We start from the raw sequence: 19244 nt of genomic DNA on the forward strand, positions 1-19244 counted from the left end.
AGCCACAATGATTGCCCAGCCATGGCCATTTGCCAAGGCTTCACGGGAGCCTACCTGGCAGAGCCCACCCTGCTCTCTGCTCCCAACTCTTCCCAGCCAGCCTTCTTGCCAGAATGTTCCATACTTGCTGTCTCTCCATGGTATTCCCACACACTCACTTGTGATCCCATCGCAGCCTAGCCTCTGCCCTCAGCATCCCAGAGGTTCATGTCAAGGTCTGCAAGGCATCCTTATGGTTCTCAGGATCAGGCTGTCCCTCCTTCCTTCCTGCTTTGAAGCTTTTCCCAGAGCCCTCCTGGAAGTACTGTCATCCCTGCTCTCCCTGGTGACTTGCTGTCCCCTCTCCACCTTACTCTCTGTTCCTGCCTGGCACCGCAGCCTCCTGCTGAGACATCGGTCTACGCTGCCATGACCCTCATGTGTTCAAAATCCCATGGACCCAGGGGCATTGGACCCAATGGGGAAAGAAGGAGAAGTGGCTGAGAGCTGCCCCACCTATGGGGGATCCTACCTGACCCTCAGCCCTTAGCACTCAGCCCTCTTGAGTCACCTGCAGCCCCCTTTCATTCAGCTTCTCCTTCAGCCCCTGCCAACCTGCCCCACTAGGCTCCATGGATGCTGGTCTTCTTGGCCAGTTCCTGGTGCCCACCACTGACCAGCTCTTCCTTTGCTCAGCCAAGAACCCCAGAGTGCCACATTCACACCAAGATGACTCACAGTACACACACCAGGTTCGGCCCAGATCATAGGCCCTGTAGCCCCCAGCTCACCTCCTCCCAGCTCCCCAGCTCCTGACTAGTGACTCCAGAACCCCAGAGACATCTCAAACCCTCTTCCAGTCTCCCTACACGCCTGGTGCATTAGCATGGCTCACCAGCTCAGCTCTGCCTCCTCGAATGCAAGTCCTTAGTCCTACTGCCACCCTGGGCCTCTGAACCTCCTCTCAGCTTAGCCAGCCCCTGCTCTTGCTATGCTTCCTGCTGCTTCACCTCTACCCGAGGACCCCCAGCCCCATGGCTCCTGACCTAGCTCCAATTGCTTCTCCCCCTGAGGGTCCTACCAGAAAGAAGGATACCATCTGGCCCTTCTCAAGTTTATTTAGGTAACTTCCTGCCTTGGGCACCTGGGTCTGGGGCAGGAACTGAGACACATCTCTCCCTGATATCTGCCCTCCAGCCTGTCACACAGTGCCACAGACTCATCCCAAAGAATCTTCCATGAAACGTACCCAAAGCACCCTTCCTTGGCAGCCTTGCCTGTACTACCCCAAGTCTAATGCTACCTCCCAGTGCACATGGCTGCTGCACAGTCCCTGGGGGGGCTCATGGGGCTCAGCCTCAGGCACCCCTCTTCTCTTCCCCAGGTTCCAGGCTCAACTCTGTCCTCGAGCTCTCAGCCTCCTGCTTGCTCTGCCAGCCTTTGGTCATCTCAGCCCCTCCCAAACCACTCCCCATACCTTTGCTTGTGTAGCCCCTCTCCCTGTCCTAAGGGTGAAGTCCAGGGTCCAGACAGTGCCCTGCAAGCCCCTGCCCCTTGGTGTCACCCCATGCACCCTGTGCCCCTGTAATCCCTGCTGCCTTTCCAGATATGCACCCTGCTTACCTGCTTCACTGTGCCTCCATGCTGGCCACTGTCTGGACTCCAGGCCTCCCCAGATCCCGCCATGTCCCCTTGGGGCCCCTCCTCATCCTGCAGCAGCCCACTCAAAGGCCACTTCCTTGTGAAGCCTTCTCAGAGTCCACTCCCTTCCACCACCGTGGACCATTGGCACACACAGCTATGGCAGTTATTTCTCCCCATGACCAGCCATCTGTGAACCCAGCCCAGGGTGCTGAAATCAGTGAGGAGCAGAATACCCCAGGGAACTTTCCAAAGCTACAGAGTCCAGGACCACCCCCAAGAGCTTGGAATCCTTTAGGGCTGGGTGTGGGGGCAAAAAGAACTCCATGTTTAAGGAGCTCCCCGGGGGTCCAAGGGACTTCTGCAGTGGAGAAGCAGGCCAGGACTCCAGCTCATTTCTCTTGGTGTGCCGAGCACTTAAGCCCATGTGGCCAGGGAAGAATGTCATAGGTCTAGCAGAACACTGAGTGCCTGGTAGAATAATGGGAGTAGCCTTCGTAGCCAGATGTCTAGGTCTCCTCATTGCCTTCTAGCCACTCAACTGTGAGCCCCTATCCACCCTGGCCTGGCCCAGATGGGCTCTTGTCTGTCTGTCATGCAGAGCCTGAAACTGGTTTGAGCTTTGGGAGGGGTAGAGGTAGGCGGGAGCGCAGCAGCACCTTGTGCCCCTGGTCAGCCTTTTTGCTTTCATCAGTGAATCAAAGATGGTGAGCCTAGCTTTTCTAGCAGCTGAGGCAGCAACCCTGCCCTGATCTGAAGCATCTCAGGGGAGGTCAGTAGTGTCCTGACCACCTGTGTGTCTTCTTTGTGCCTATGGGCCCTTGGGCCTGCCACTGCTGCCAGGCTACTAGAGCGCGGGTCCCTGCAGTTGAAGTCTTAGATTTCCAGGTTGTTCAAACTGCCAGTGTCCATACAGACATTTGCCAGTCAGGTCCCTCCTTTACACAAGAGGAAATGGGCTCAGAGAGAAGGGACTTAACCAAAGTCACCCAGTGACAGTATAGGCCTGCTGACATCCAAGTCTCCATCCCCTGATCGTCTGGTGCACTCCACACTCTCTCCATCGAGCTACTCATTCCTGCATAAGATCTTGGCTTTGTCACATCAGATTTGCCACTCTTCTCAACAATGCTGAACCAACTGGTACTTTAGCTCACTTTTTAACAGTGTTCTTTGTTATTCAAAATACCTGCTTGAAAATAAGAAATAAATCCCCCCAGGTTGTAGGTACACCCCAAGCTAAGAGAAACATTTGTCTAGGAAGTTGGCCCTAGATTTCCAGATTTTGTGAACCACAAAATTGCTCCCCAGATTTCAGAGGCCAGCACAACTTTTTATGTTGCTAAGTGAAGGCATTTCTAACCTGCTACTTGCTCTCAAAATTATTTCATACTAACTTATAAATGCATCAGATCATTAGGATCCCATTCCATAATTTAAAAAAAAAAACACAGTCCTTGAAACCCAGAACATGGAACTTTTCAGAGCATTCATGACACAGTGTATTTCACATTCTATTATAAAGCAATGAGAAGCTTCAGCAGCAACTGGGTTTCCAGGAGTGGAGGATGGGTGAAAGTTCTGCGGTATTTTGACTGATGCCATCAATCCATCAGGAGGCCACATGGAGAGGCCAAGTCAGAGGCAGTAAGGGCATGTTTCCCTTCCCTCATCACCTTTGCCACAGTAAGAGTCCCCTCTTGAGACAGACCTATCTCCATAGCCTCAGGAACATCTGCCCATTGTAAGGAGAAGACACGCTCCCTCCCAAAGAGACAGTATGCCTTCCTCACAGGTGTCAGTCCTGGTCATGAGGTTCCCCTGATCAAGGGAGGGAATGTGCTGGGCAGAAGGGGACCTCAGCAGCTGAATACATGACAATAAGCTTTTTCTGTAGTGTGCCCAAGGGTTGAATGACAGACATACTCATTGTGGTTGGGGTAGGGACAGTCTGAGCGCTCACACTGCCTTCTTCCAAGAAACCTGGCCCTATGTCAGATACCCCGCTGAACCTGGTAGCCACCTCATAGCCACTGCGGGGCTTGAGGGTGGGGCAGGTCCTGAGCCCAAAGCAGGTACACAGTAAGCTCTGGGCTCCAGAAATGCATACTTGCTTTGCTGTTCACATCATCCAATGAACTACAGAGCACTTTCCAGAAACCAGATCCGCCTTCTAAGACACCAAATATTGCCCCCCACTCCCGTACCGAGGACGTTCCCAAAGACATGGCCAAAAGTGTGCCACACTGGGCTGGCCTCCCAGAATCTAGGCACATGGTCTCAATGGCAGGGCATTCACTGTGGCCACTCAGATGCAATTCCTTGGAACCCCACACCTGGGTCTGATACGCCCCTAGGCCTCCATACCAGTCCAAGGCTGGGTCAGGAAGTCCAAAGACACAGCAACTCCCAGCAAGTTCACCCACATGGTTCTCATTTTCCAAAGACCCACTTCCCTTTTGACTCCTAGGAAACTTAAAGGGTGAGGACAAAGCAAAAAGCCAAGTCTGTTCCCCAGAGTCTAGGCTCTCTGCTTTCCCTCTCATCATGCCTGTGGCTCCCTCCCCCTCTTTTTAAATCCATTCTTCCACTGAGGTTTCCCCTGAGTGCCCTTCAATCACTTGAATGAGCAGTAGAAGGAGAGTGATGACCCCATCTCCCAGCGGGGCAAAGCAGGTTGGCAAGGTGAGGCATCATGTAAATGAAGGACGTGCCCAAGGAAGGGCTCCTGTCCCCCTGCTGTGTAATCAGGGAGTGCTGCCACAGGGAGCCTTATTTCTAATAGAAGCATGTCATATCCCTCAGGTTTGTTGGGGCGGAAAAAAAGGGTTGAAAACCACTGACCTAGGATAAAAAGTATTGCCAGACACAGGTATTTATTGACGAGTGGCTTGCCATGAGCTTACTGTGAATGCAAATGACTCAGTGTTTGCAGTGTACCTGGTTACTAACTACCCACCCTCCCAGTCTTCTGAGCGCTAATTATTTTGCTCAGCAAAACCTCTCTTGGTGGATGACACAGAGGCCAGCCTGGGCCATGGCCATGGCCTTGCCAGGGAGCTGGGTAACCTAGATGAGGCTTTGCTGTCACAATATGTGCCCAGTGTGGTCCTTGTCCTTGCCCAGCCCCACCCCTGTGCAGTAGCCAGGACAACAGTGCAAGCCAAACTTTATCTCATTTTCTCTCCCACAGATGGAGGTAGTGAGTACCTTCAAGAGAAGCGGTTCATTTCAGGGTGCCGTGCGCCGGCGGTCTTCAGTCCTCAGCCAGCTCCATGACGTAACCAATCTTTCTACCCCTACTCACGTAATTCTCTCTGCTGCCAATCCCACCAGTGCCGCTGGGAGTGAGTCTTGAGTCCCCTTTTCTCTCATAAATGGCATCTCTGGGGGAGAAAAAAAGCCTCCCCAACTCTTCCTTCTCTTTTTTCCAGTCTTGCATCCTCCGCTCACCGTGGCTTTTCCGTTCTTTCTTTATTGCCCTGTCCAGTCCTTCCCACTCAGACGGTGTATCTCTCCAAAGCCATATTCTCTTAGAAATGTACTGAATCCATGGCACTGCTGGACCTTCTGTCCTTTTATTTGTTTGGTTTTTTGGTTTTCATTTAGTGCTCCTTTTGTCATTGGTTTTCTTTTCTTGAACTTGTCTGCACTTGCCGATGGTTCTTCATGAACTTTGGCTGCTTCTGGTGGTGTCTGGTGTCAGGGTGGGACCTTGGTCGATGTTTGGTGGGGCAGTGAAAGGGAGGCAAGCAGGCTTAGGTCCACCTTCCAGGGCTGGAGGGGAAGGCAAGTGCCTTTTTGGCATTATTTGCAGCAGAAGAATCCACCCCACCTATTAGGGACTAAAGTGTCAGCTTCCAGAACTCTCCTTGAGGTGGTTTCCAAAGGCACAAGACCTGATGTGAGCTTCAGGAAGCCACTGTCACATGTTCCCAGGTGGGGTTGGTGGTGGTCAGCTGCTCCTGCTCAGGTGCTACCTGTCCCATATGACCTTGTCCTGAACCCCACCGGGTGTTAGAGATGTCCGAGATACCATGAGCTGGAGCCTTCCTCATGCTCCAAGCCTGCACTCTACTACATTTCCATGTGTTCCCAAAACACCTTCACTCTTTTCAAACAGGCCTCAGCATTGGAAGGTCTTAACCCAATCTAGTCCACCCTTTCTCTTCCTTCCTTTGAGAAACTGGGAGATATGAATTCCCTTCTATATGTTCCAATGAAAAGTTCATGCCATGTCCATCACATTTGAAAGAGAACCAGGGGCTGTCCTAAAGAGATAGAAACATCCCTAATTACATCTTTTCACAAAGACAAAGGGCAAGCCACTAGACTACAGAAGCCCCCAGCCCAGGGAATGGCGTGGCCCCCCTGCTCCCACCCAGGGCAGCCTGCTTCTTATAACAAACTTGAGATTTCAAAAACCAAACAGTAAACCTTCGAGTATGAGCCCACAGCCCCTGCCAGGATGGTTCGATGCTACCTCTTTCCTTTCCTTCCAGTGAGACCCGGGAGCTCTCACCTCCGAGAACACACTACTTCCCCACAGACGGGAGTCATTAACCACGCTGTTTCCCCCACCAGACCCTGGGATTTTCTTTTGCTTGATTTCATCTCTTTTCCTTTTTTCTTTTGTCTTGTCTTGTCCTTTTCCTTTTCTTTTCTTCTTTTTTTTAGGAACTGGTGAGAGGTCCCAGTGGGGGGCGTCCCTCCTCTTGCTAAAGCTGTCATTTCAGGCCACTCTGCCCTTTAAGGAAGGGATGTGAGCCGCACCAGTCCCTGCCGGGCCACCTTGCCCCCTTCGGAAACAGTGTGCATGTGCACACACACATACACACCCCTTCTCCAAACCACAGGGCACAGCCACCTCCATCTCCCTCTCATACTCACTGGGCTTTCCACCTGGGCCACAACTATTGGCTGCCAGATGTCACAGGTGAATTGGAATGCTCTGGCCTTGTCCCAGAGGGACCTTGCCACCAATCCACCCAGAGAGGTCTACAGGAGGCTCAGCCACAGTCAGTTAAGAGCAGACATGGCGCACAGCCTCCTAGGAGTGCCTCAGCCAAGCCTTGGCTGGACAGCAGCACCTTCCTTCCTGGGAATGTGGGGACAAAAGGGGGTGTGGGTCTACATGAGGGGCACATGCTGACCTGCTCCTGTCCCTCCCTCCCCCTTGACTTCTTCCACATGTTTCTTTGCCATCTCTCTCTGCACCTTCTGCCTCTGTCCAGCTGCCTTTCTGTTGACTTGAGAGGAAAGCAGCCAACACAGACCCCACTGCACACACCCCTCAGGCTTTCTCCATAGCTCTGGCCTTTCCCCACTCCTGAGTCAGCCCAGGCCTCCCCTCTGTGCTCCTAGTGAGGCCTGCTGGTTCATAGCTCCCTCTGAATTCCTCCAGCTTTCTCTCTGGGGTCTGCCTCTCTCTCTCTCCTCTCTTCCTCAGCTCCTGGTACCTTCCTTCCTTCTGTAACCACCTATTCCCCATCCCCACCCCACCCCACCTTCCCATTTCCAGTATTCCAGCAGTGCCCTCTCCTACTGGTCATGAGCTACTCCAGGGGGACCAACTACCATGTGAGCACAAGAAGAGTTGCTGTCCCTTCCACACCATGTGCTACTGGGCAAGGAGCAGGTGGGAAGGCCCCAGTGAGAGCTTGGGCACCTGGTGTCTAAGGAGGGTGCCAGTGTGACAGCAACGGAGTCCTGATGTCCCCACAAGGGTTGGCCTAAAAGGCTCATCCCAGTTAAGTGGTGGCAACTCAGTAAGGACCCTGCTGTAGAGAAACATGCTGGTTGGAGGACCAGACAACACCGGGGGACACACCTGCTTCTGGAAGCCACCGACCCTGACTGCTTCCTATCATCATCACCGTATGGCAGATTGGTTTGGAATTCTGAACCAACTCCCCAGTCTGAGCTGCAAGGACCCCAAGAAATCACCAGACCCAGCACCCTCCTCAGAGGAAGGCCTAGCAGAATCGGGGCTAGCTCCAGGCCTTCACCCTCTCTTGGAATTTGCCAGAAAGAAAGCAGGGTGCTGGCCTCAACAGAGTTCCCAGCCTAGCCAAGAGGCAGCATTTTAGGAGGTGCAGTAGTCGTGGGTCACAAGGTCACATAAGGAAAACCTACCTCTTCCTTGCCCACCTCCCAGCCAGTCTGCACTTATCCCACATGCTGGGACAAGTCTCTCCAGCACGCCCCAGCCTCTGGGCTGGCACCACTTCCAGTGAGAACCTCAGGCTCTCAGGTGGAAGGCCCAATGCAAGAGTGTGGACAAGGAGCCTGAGGGCCACAGTAATATGTGACCTTGCTTGTCAACACTAGCCCAAGAGCATAGCACCAATGCAGGAAGTGTCTAGAGAATGTCCTTGGAGCCACAGGGAGAGGAGCACTCCCCAGAGGGGTGACCAGGGGAAGCCAGAGAGGATGTGGGTCTTGGGACTCAGTGTGTCCACATCCACCCCTGCCCACCCTTTGTAGCCAACCTGTGATCCCCCAGGCATCCCACACCTACAGGCACACATGCATCTTTGCCCATTCGGGACTCAGGAATCCCAACACAGTCCCTACTCTTTTGGTCTCACACAATTATCTCCCAGGTCCAGGATGGCCTTGGGCACCTCCTCACCACTTGCTCACCCATTTCTCCACCCTGCCTGGCCTGGTAGCCACTCCCCATCATGGCCATTTCATTCCCAGTCCAGGGTGTGGCACCTTCCCTTTCATGGCTACCATCTCATTTCACGGGACCCCAGCTGCAACTTTCAGGCCAGTCCATATGAGTAGCTTGGGAAACAGCATTCTTTATTAACCATTTTCAGTCTTTTTGAAACCAAAGGTGTACAAAATCCTATCCCCTCTTGGTATGTCAGTCTCCCCTGCCCTGACATTTCTGCCCCAATCACATTCCTCAGCTGAGTATCAGGATCCCCCAGGGTGTGGCCAGAGATGAGCAGCAAAGTCCAGGGTGCTGGATGGCTGCCTCCAGGTGTGAGCTGGCACACACAGACATACTCCAGCCCTTCCACTGCCACACCCAAAGCCTGTTCCCCACCAACTTACCCCAATGGCCCTCCCATTCCAACAGGCAGCTGAGCCTGGCCCAGCCCTTCCTGAAGCAACGCTGGGCCGCAATACTCGAATGTTTACTGTGACAGTGGTTCATGAGAGGGCTCCTGACCCAGCCCAGCAGAAGGGACAGGGGCCTGTGGCAAATTTGGTAAGATGTGGCCAGAAGGGCTCCCTCAAGGCTACTTAGTTCTGATTAACCATGCTGGCATCAGATCGTGGCACTTGCTTTATTTTAATTGGTTTTTGCAACCTTCTGTCCAACTTGGCAAAGCCAAGCCAGGTGAGCTCCCATGATTTCCTGGGACACACCCTGCTGGAACATGCTCTTCACTCATTCGCAAGGCAGCAGCTCCTGTCATTGAGACAGTCCCACAGAGGAAGAAGCTTTGCAAAGTAAAAACAGTCTTATTTGCTCCTTTCTCAGGAAGTTCATTGATTTAGAGCCAAGTCTCCCCACTTGGGTTTCAGAGAATCATGTATTTGCATTTTTTCTCAGCTGTTTCATGTTGTGCATACTGTCTCCACACTAGGAACAGCATCAGCTCTGCCCTTTCCTAGCCTTCCTACAACCACAGGGAAGGGTTTTCCAGGAAATTTCTAAAGCACATGGCAGCTTACTGCCTAGGGAAGACCCTGAAACCTCTGCTCTGAGTCCTCCCCAGTAGGCACTTCTAGGCTGACTACCAAGGCTGGGAGCCAAGGCCCAGGGAGCTCAGGAGACTTATTTGAAGCCTTGCATCTGAACATGTCCAGGACAAGAGGCAAGGTTGACCCATGAAAAGCCTGGGACTCACCATGCCTGTGTCAGCTCAGTTTGGCATCCTGTTCATTATTGGCAGCATGAATCTGGGCTCTCCCAGCCCTGGCCACACATGTGTGCACACAGGATGAAGAAATGTGCACAAAACTCACCATCCACTGACTGGTATTTTGCCTTGCCAGCATACAAAAGCTGTGTCTTTAATTTGGTTGGGTTCAATTCCTCAGTGAAAGGGCCAGCTCTAGAGTTGGCATTTTCTTATTTCCTAATCCCATGGTGAAGAAAGGGAGCCTTCCCTTCACTGTCCCTTCAAGTGTGGGTACGTCACCCCATACCTTTTTGTGTTGCTTTCAAGTCATGGTTCACCTTCATACCTGCAGGGAGATTTTGGGACCTGGGAACTCTGACGTTCCTGGCAAACATGGATTTCCCTGGCTGCTGTATCCAGAATTTTGTCTAAATCCAAAGCCCAGATGCCAAGGGAGGTGACAGGTTCCTTCTTCTTGCAGAAGGTTCTGTATTGGTGGTTGGTACAGAGACAGACACATTCATTAAGTGTGTAGGGGCTTTCAGGGAGTGGCAGAAGGGCAGGGCAGGAGTCAGAAGAATTCTGTGAGCCTCAGCAATGAGACAGGAGCAGAGGGCAGAAAGTGTGACAATCCCTGGAGCCTGCTTCTCCCGCAGCCCAAGGTGGGGAAAGCCAGGTGTCAGGCACAGTTTCTGTTGTTACTGTTGTCATCTTTGTTCAGGAGCCTTTGCTTTTATTTTTCTCTCCTCTTCTTTTCTTTTCATTCCCTTTTTGAATTCCTCTAATGGGGTGGGTGTTCCCTCAGTCCTTGGCTTGCATCCCTGCTTTCACATCCCTTCTCAACCCCACCCCAACCTGTACTGCAAACTCAGGTGACTGAAGGTCAGAACAAAAGCAGGCACATCCACTTTCAGCCATGACCTTCACCTCCTCTGCTTGAGCCCCAACCATCCAGCAATAGTTGGGTCCCACTGCAGAGTCTAACACAAGCATCCTTTTGCTTCAGCTCGGTGTGCCTGGGGTGGCCCCGTGAGTTTGGAGCATCACCCACTGCCCCCACTAGTGGAGCTTACAGTTCAGGTGAGGGCAGACCAGGGCTTACATGAAGGGGCAGGGGGCAGGCAGCAAATACAAGCAGAGAAGGAAGATTACACTAAGTGCAGATGGTCACCAGCCTCCAAAGAGAAGAAAGCAGAGCAAGAGAAATGTTAGGAACACTATTTTAGGTAAAGGTTGTCTGAGAAAGCCTCTCAGAGGCTGGATGTGTGAACTGAGTTCCAAATATGGAGAAAAGGTTGGCATGGGATGATCCGGCAGAAGAATGGCCAGGGCAGGGGAAAAGGCAGGTGTAATGGTCTTGGGGCAGGGGTTGGGGGGAGACTCAGGCTGGCTAGTTAAAGTTAAGTGGGTAGAGAACTGCTGGTCTAGTGAAGCCATCATAGCAGATATATGCCAGGCCCCACCCACCGAACCCTTGCTGGGTGCAGGTGACATGGTAGGCACTGGGGATATCAGTGAACCACACAGACAGATTCCTGTGCACAGGAACCTTACGTTCCAGAGAGAGTGGAGACAGAGATGAGAATAATGGGAGGTGTGGGGTGTTTGAAGGTGAGCCACATCAGGGAGAAAATGAAGCAGAAGAGCTAAGGGGTGCTGAAGGACATGGGTGGGTTTCTATTCTAAACAAGGAAGGAGGTAAGGTGGAGCCATGAGGCTCACTGTGGAAGAGACTTCCCAGCAAAGGGAACCCCCAGTGTAAAGGCTCTGAGGCAGAAGTGTGCCTGGCATGCTTGGGGAAGAGCCAGGAGGCATAGGCTGAAGAGAGCAAAAGAGGAAGAGAATGGCCTGAGGCAGGCCCTGTCAGGACTTGGGGTTTTCTTTTGAGACACAGCTATTGAAGGGTTTGGACCAGTGGAGGGTGTAGCATGCTCTGGCTTCTGTTCAAATGCATTGTGCAGGCTGTCATGCTGAGAATAGACTGCAGAGGTTAGGGGCAGCAGCAGGAAGAACAAGGAGGAGGCGTGGGAGGAGGAAGGCGAAGTGGAAGAGGCAAGCAGAGTTCTGGAGATGGAGATGTGGGAGTGGTGAGCAGAGAGCTGGTATTGGCAGATAGGAGCACCTAGGAAATTTGTGGATGTGAATAAAAAGAGAGAAAAGGCCCAAATACAAGCCCTGGGGCCCCTGGACACAAGAGATAAGGAGAGGAAGAAGGAGGACCTGAAGACCCAAGTCCAGCCAGAAAGTAGGGGTGAGGTATGGGGAGCACTGAAGTGCCCACTGAGGGGGTCCCCAGGAAACAGGGGCAGAAGAGAACAGAATGAATTAAAATGGAAGCCATGAGTACCAACAGCATTCCTCAGGCTGTTCCTAGCAGCTAGAGAGCACTTTGGCACCAAGAGAGGGTCTGTTTCAGGATGGGACAAAGCAGTAACCTAGAGAAGGGAGAGAGAGATGGGTGCAGGGGCCAGGGTAGGCACCCAGGCAGTAAAGGAAGAAATGGGGGCATGGTGGCACATTAGGTCTTAGTCAGGGTAAGACAGAAAGCTACAGGAGAGTCTCCCAGCCCCAGCCCTAGCCCAACTTGATCCTCCTTGGCCTCCCCAGATGCCTTGACCATAACCTTAGGAGTCATCTTTAGTGGACAGTGCTTTTCACACCTCTTTTGCTTTTGAATTATCCTCCTTGAATGTTTGGAGTTCCCACTAGAAGGTGGGGGAGGGCAGGGCCTGACTGAGCAGTCAGAGAGAAGGGACCCCAAAGACGTCTGCCACACAGGTAGGATCCTGGAAAAGATAGAGGGACCAAGCAGGTGAAATCTCTGCCCTCAGGGGTTGTGGATCCTGGGGGGCCTCCAGGGGCCCAGTAGACATGGCAGAAGAAGCAGAGGTGGGGAGGGCATCACTGTGAAGAAGTTGGGAACTAGGGGGCCACAGGACACACTGATGTATGGCATTGTGTCAGGTGTTCAGGTGCCTCTGAAGTTCAGCTGGAGCCCTGCACTGGGACAGGAAAACTAGATGAGGGCCAGGGCTGGCCAGGGTAAGGCTGAGGGCACTCTTCTTCAATGACTCATTACCCATTGGAGGAGAGGTGAAGGAGCAGCAGGTACATAAGTCTAGCATGCCAGAAAGGGGTGTGCCCTGGCTACAGACACAGATGGAGGTGGTACAGAGGGCATGTTTAACATCAAGGTGGTCTGTGGGCTGTAGGCGTCATTGATAGACAGTCTTGAGAGAGGTGAGGTCCCTTTGGGAGTGGTAGAGATAAAGAGGTTGCCTTGAGGACCCCACCCTGGATCCCTGGGACCACCCCAGGCTGGAAGAGCCTGAGGAGGCAGTAGGGGCCATGTGCGGGGGAAAAGGTGCTGGTTCCACTCAGTCTTGGTCACACTTTTGCTGGGACACACTAAACTCCACCGTAGTGATGTCCCTCAGACCCCATGTTCAAGCTTGGCTCCCCAGGGTGAGTGTCTCTTAGAAATGTTTGCCACTTCTCACTGAGCCAGCATCTCAGGAGTTGACTATGCCCTTCAGTGTTGAGTGGCCTGAAAGCACCATCGTAAGACAAATGCCAAGCCCTTTGTTAATAGCCCAAGATGTGACTACAGGGGAATGGAACCTGCAGGTCAACTGTAAGAGACTTTCAGGATGGCACAAACCTAACTGAAAGCCCCCACCTGCGGAATGTTTGAGCAGCCAGCCCCGGCACCCCCTGTTGATGATTGAGCGACTGCTCTGTGCCAATAGGCAGCAAACAAGCAGACACAATCCCTCCCCCAAGGCCAGTGACAAGACAGACATTAAAGTGAGTCTTTGATTACACCGAGGAGGTGCACTCTGAAGAAGCTGGGAAAGGAAAGGCTCATTAACCTTTTTGGGCAAAGGTTTTGGAGTTTAACCAGGTGCAGGGAGACCAGAGGGTTTGAGCAGGGGCTTGGCCTGATCACATGACCAGGTCCAAGTGAGAGGACCAGCTCAGCAAGGGGAAAGAGTATAACCAGAGTCACCAGATCATTGCTGATAAAACCACCACAAAAGGCTCCCAGAGTCAAGGGCAGCAGCTTGCAGCTTGCTGTCATTCCTGTGACTTCAGGGGTGTGGCCGACAGCTGCAATGGGGACTTCGCCACCACCATGTAGCCATGGCTGATGTTCTGGTGGCTACCCCACAATTCTGGCACCAGAAAAGGCACAAATAATAAAGCCATATCTGCAATGGCTATAAAAAGTACATTCTGTTTCTTCTTATTAAAAATATCAAACAATTCTCAATTTCTGTGTTACCCCTATTGCCAAAAGTGATCTGCAGGAAATAAGGAACTAAGTGCAAATAGTTGGCCATCTGCGATCTGGAAGACGTAGCTTCACCAAATTCAGAGAAAATCCTAACTGAATTTAATACATGGAGGTAGAAAATTTCAATTTTATGGGGCTCTTTGGCTCACTATTTTGCACTTGAAAGACTGAGGCTTGCCTGGTTTAAACTGATCTACGAGCACTGTGCTTGGCAGAGCAATGCCTAGGGACCAGATGCTAGAGGGTCGAAAGGAACTCATTGTCAACAGTGTGATTCATGGTCTAAATGAGGGGGCAGCAGAAGTCTCCAAAAAAGGGCTTTGCAGGCCCAGTCTCTGTCCCAACGATACAACTCTGCCCTTGGATCTTGAAGACAGCCATAGGCACTGCATAAATGAAGGGTGTGGCTGTGTGCCAATAAAACTTTATTTATAAAACCAGGCTGAGGGCCAGAGTTAGCCCTTGGGCCACAGTTTGACAATACCTTATCTAAACCAAGAAAACCAAATCCTAGAACTTTGGACCTAGAATGACTTTGGAACTCATGTTGTGTTCACCCACTCACAAAAGGAGGGGCTGGCTTCCCCATCTCAGCCAGCTAACTTGAGTGGGCCCAGCAAAGGCCTTCCTGTTGTATCTGGCTTCTAGAAGCAAGAGGGAGCTCAGGCTGGGGACCAGAAAGTGAGAAAAGAGAAGCAGCAACTCTGTGACTTGTAAGCCTGGTGAGACTTGAGCATAAACGTAAGTGAGGGTGGAGCACCAGTGAAGGGAGGGGTCAGAGAAACCGCAGGGCTAATTCTAGGAGCAAGGTCTTATAGGAGGTGCAGGGCTCAGAGGACCACCATGGCTGGGGAGTAGGACATTGTGGGAAGCTCTTCCCTGTGGGGAGTTACGCTAATCTGAGGTCTACAGATGCTAGTGAGATGGCCAGGTAACAAGGTGTAGAAAAACCCTAGTGGAGGGACTGAAAGAAGTTGTCTTGGAGAGTGAAGAAGAGGAGAACACAGCATGAGAAAGGCTGGAGGGGCAGGTTGCACCAGATTGCTAAGAGCTTCTGGTGGTAGGAGATACATGTGTAGAAGGTCTTCTAAGGGAAATGATGATCCAGTCAGATGCACCTAGATGTGGGCCAGGGGACTGTAAAGAGACACAAGGAATCACTGCAGTGGATCATGGCATCTGGTCAGGACAGGCTTAGTGGGTGCAAATCGAAAGTGAGGCCATTTTCAGTTATGGATGCCTCCAGGTGGGGAACTGAAAAGCTCTCAACCCTGGAACACTGAGGAAGGGTCTGGACCACAGTCCCTGGTTATAGAGAGATGAGTCCCAGAGTTATGTCCAGGGCTAGGAGGTGAACCTGGTGGTATGGTCAGAAAGGAAGAGGGCCAGAGCCAGGCGAGGACACTGGGGCACCCTGGGACAGAGGAAGGAGCAGTAAAGGAGATGGGGCCACAGTAGCCAGTGAGGTAGGAGGGGGGGCAGGCCTGGGCAATGTCAGGGAAGCCAAGATAAGTTTCCAGAAAGGGCAGTTGGCTGTGTTGAGTGCCCCTGAGGGGTCAAATAAGATGGAGACACAGAAATGGCCCCTGGACTTAGCAGGCAGACTGGTGGCCAGATAGGTCTGGCATGGCAGGTGCTGGCTGTGGCCAGGAGAGCTGGGAGGGCACAGAAAAGGTCCCTAGAGAATGCAGGAAGGGAGATCCACTCAAGAAAGGTTACCAATGCACCACCCATAGGATAGGGAAAGGAGAGGTAGCAGGCAAGAACCCAGTGCTTCTGTCATTCTTGAGCTCCAGAATATCTGCCCAGATCAACCTAGAGAAAGCCACTGTCATTTTTCCTGCATGTGGATCAGTTGACAAGACTGAGACCCAAACTGAAAATCCTTACCACAGCCAGACAGAGCCACCCCAACTGTCCCAATCCAAAGGATGAACACTTGTCACACAGTGACCCCTCTGCCATTGATGTGGGTGGAACTCGCCAGCACCAGTCTGCCATTGATTGTCTCCTTTCTTTCTTCTTTCCTTCCTTCCTTCCTTCCTTCCTTGCTCCCTCCCTCCCTCCATGCTCCCACCTCGGGCTCCTGTCCCTCCACCTCCCGCTCCAGATCCGAGTGGTGAAAGCATTCCGTAGCTCACTCTATGAAGGCCTGGAGAAACCGGAATCCAAGACTTCCATCCATAACTTCATGGCAACGCCCGAATTTCTGATCAATGACTACACCCACAACATCCCGCTCATAGATGATACGGACGTGGATGAGAACGAGGAGCGCCTGCGTGCCCCCCCACCCCCATCCCCTAATCAGAACAACAACGCCATAGACAGCGGCATCTACCTGACCACGCATGGCACCAAGTCAGCTACCTCGTCAGTGTTTTCTTCCAGACCCGGGAGTCCACTCCACAGCGTGGAGACATCCCTCTAAGCATAACTGCTCTCCGCACGCGCACCCCTGCACACATGGGCACCCAGGCAGGACGCACAAGCCTGCAAGGAGGGCACAGCCAAGGCAGTTGAAGATGTTGCTCACACAGCACTTGCAAGAAGCCAATCCATTCAAGGCTTCTTACCTAGGACCAAGGAAATGGAGGAGGAGGAAGGAAAAACAAGAGAACAAGAAGAGCTGTGTCCCCCCCTTTTTTTCTATCAAAGCTTTTTTTTAGTGAACACTACAATGCCACCAGATGTTTGTCATTTGGGCTGTGTTGTGGGGAAGGCTGTTGGTTTTGGTTTATTGGGAACTTCGTTGCACCCACTGGACAGCAATTAGATAAACAGATTCATACAAAAGGAAAACAGGCCAAGCACTGCTTTGCAGGGCTGGGAAGGATGCTCCTAACCAGACAGCCCACCGGAGGGAGCCGCCTGCAAACTTACTGGAACTGCCAAGCACCCCATCCCCAGGACACATGTGCAGTCTGTGTGTGTGTGTGTGTGTGTGTGTGTGCGTATAGACATATACGTACATATATTACCATATACATATTTAAAGAATAAGGAACTATTTATTGGCATGAATTTCCATTCCTCTTATCAGGTGTTTTTATTTTGAAATTTCATTATTTATTGTGGCAGGGTTTTGTTTTGTTTTGTTTTTTTCAGGGAACTAGACTGCAAGAGTATCTTTTTGATTGCTTGCCCCATCCCTGACTCCCCTGCTCCTCCCCTCTGTTCTCCCTCCTCCTGGCACATTCCTGGCAAAGTCACCATTGAGATTCCCAGTAGAAGGTCAGGGGAGAGAAGGACGTGGTTAAAGTGAAAGAAGTTACAATTGGAACATTTGCACTTTGAGGCCCCTGCTTATAGAGGGGAAAACATCATTTCAATGGAATTTTTATTTAAAAGGAAAATACCAAAGTATTATTGAAAGATCCCTTACAGGAGGTAGAAGGGGGAGTTTTGCTTTCAGTTTCATTTCAACTCCAAGTGCTGAATTCTGGCTGGTGGGCTTTCTTTGTCTTCAATTCAACCTCAAGAGCATGAAGCTCTGCCCCCTGCCGCCTGTGACCCCATGGGGGGACCCAGAATGGGGAGGGGGCAGTGACAAGAGTCAGCCAGAAAGCAGAGGAAGAGGTACCATCAAAACCCAAGAGAAGCTGACTCAGCTGCAATGCAGACCCCAGCCCTCTCGGCGCCTCCAACTAGACTCTCACTCTTTGCTTTGGCAAATGCCAACAAGTTGTTGCTGAGGCTCCCATAAAGCAACTGGGAAAAATTCTCAGTCACAACTTGCCAAAGCACTCTTCTGACCCCAGTCTTCTCATTCAAAGACAACTATGACCCATGACAACATGCATTTGTGTCTGCAGCCACCTACAGAGACATCAGGGAAACAGATGCTGAAGCAAAAGCCCCTGGGAGCCATGGCACCTCGTGGCTGTTGCTCTAATCACACCTGTGGCCCTTTCTCATGAGTCTGAAAGACTGAGGAGGTCAGCTGTACCGCATCAGCTGAACACCTGGTCTGCAGGTGGGGAGAGCTGGCCCTAGGCTCCCCAAGGAGCCTCTCCTTGCAGTGTGGCCACCCAGTGAGCCAAGCCTCAGTTTCCCCCAAATGTACATTAGCCAGGGAGGGAAATGCAAAAAAAAAAAAGCAGCAATGGTTCTTCTACCATCTGAATTCATCTGTCTCACATTTTTCAGGGAGGCAGTTGGGGTCCAACCACGGTTCCTCCAATGTACCTGTTGCTTGGGCCTGAGACTGAGCCACTGGAGGTCAGCTGAGAACTGAGTGTCATAGGGTCAGAATGGAAACCGCAGGTGCAGATGGGCACATTCAGCAACTGAGCAGCAGCTGGACTGGTAGCAAGGCTGGTCCGCCCATCACGCCCCTCCTCCGGCACCCACACGTGGGTCTTGTCTTACCTCCACCTGCATCTGTGAGCATCCATGCTGGGACTCTGCCGTTAACATGAATGCCATGTTACCCCTGAGCAGGAGTAGTTAAATCTTGGGCAAAGGAATTTCGGTTAGAAAAGAAAACCCCACTTAAAATGCCAGCTACAGATAACTTAAAGCCATCCCTTTTTTCCAAAGGGCACACTGAGAATGTTACCCATTTGTAAATTGTTCCCTATGTCCTTGTTTAAACAACCACAACAAAAAGGGCAACTCAATTTGTTGAGGGTCTGTGTGTTCTTAAACAAGAAATAAAATTGGAAACATTTCAATTGAAGAAGATAAGCTCCATAACGCTACACTCATGGGCTTCTTTTCACTCTCTGTTGTAGACACACTGATAGAACAAATGGTCCATATGTATTTAAACAACCCTCGCTGCTGCTGTACAAAGTTGCCTACTGTACATGTCAATTGTTTAGTCCCTAGATTGCCTATCCGTGGGGTGTATGGTTCAGAAAAGGGGGGCTGTGACCTCTGATCATTGCTCTGGTTTCTGTAGTTTTCAGGCCAAGGGACCTGTCTCATCAGGGAGCCCCCGTCTATAAAACATTATATTATATGGAATGGCTTGGTCCACTGTGTTCAGTTATTAAATGTTTTACATTTTTATCTGCCTGTTATAAACAATAATATCTTAATGAGGAAGACCACAGATGCATAATAATTTAAAGTCTGTAGTTGAACTTCCTAATTAAAGAATAGACCAAAATTTCTGTGTATAAAAAAAATGAAAGGCTCCTACAGTCCTGGTCTGGGTGACATGTGTGGTTTATTCTTTGGTGAATTATCTGGGACAAAAGGAAAGTGTCTTCATCTGCTTCACCCAGCTATGCCAAGCCCTGAGAGTGGTGGAGTTCCCCTGAGCATACAGCCTCCTTTCTGCCTTTCTAGTCCTTATGGAAGGGGTTCACCTATCCTGTGGGGTCAGAGGTGCTCCTGGCAGAGGTTTGCGTGGCAGTTCTCTAACTGTCTTGACCTGGAAGGGCCTGGTCTGACTGTCCACCACCCCGGGTGTGTCCTCAGAGGAGGGTGAAGGTCAGAGACCAGAGATGATT

At 51.5% G+C, this 19244-nt stretch overlaps 1 protein-coding gene across 7 annotated transcripts in view; it reads left to right on the forward strand.

Moving 5' to 3' along the window:
- Positions 1-16806, forward strand: part of ATP2B3 (ATPase plasma membrane Ca2+ transporting 3) — a 48358-nt gene extending 31552 nt beyond the window's left edge. For 3 of the 7 annotated variants that reach the window (XM_045845475.1, XM_045845479.1, XM_045845480.1), the window contains 2 exons: positions 4814-4900; positions 15893-16806. In XM_045845475.1, coding sequence (XP_045701431.1) covers positions 4814-4900; positions 15893-16213 — 408 coding nt within the window. In that variant the 3' untranslated portion in view covers positions 16214-16806. Of the gene's footprint in view, positions 1-4425; positions 4493-4813; positions 4968-15892 lie in introns of those variants that run through there. The other 4 variants (XM_045845481.1, XM_045845482.1, XM_045845483.1 and 1 more) reach the window with 3 other exon arrangements.
- The last annotated feature ends 2438 nt before the right edge of the window (positions 16807-19244 follow it).

This window comes from Phyllostomus hastatus, unplaced genomic scaffold (genome assembly GCF_019186645.2).
Source record: "Phyllostomus hastatus isolate PE091 unplaced genomic scaffold, TTU_PhHast_1.1 phas_contig_471, whole genome shotgun sequence".
Classification (NCBI taxonomy): domain Eukaryota; kingdom Metazoa; phylum Chordata; class Mammalia; order Chiroptera; family Phyllostomidae; genus Phyllostomus; species Phyllostomus hastatus.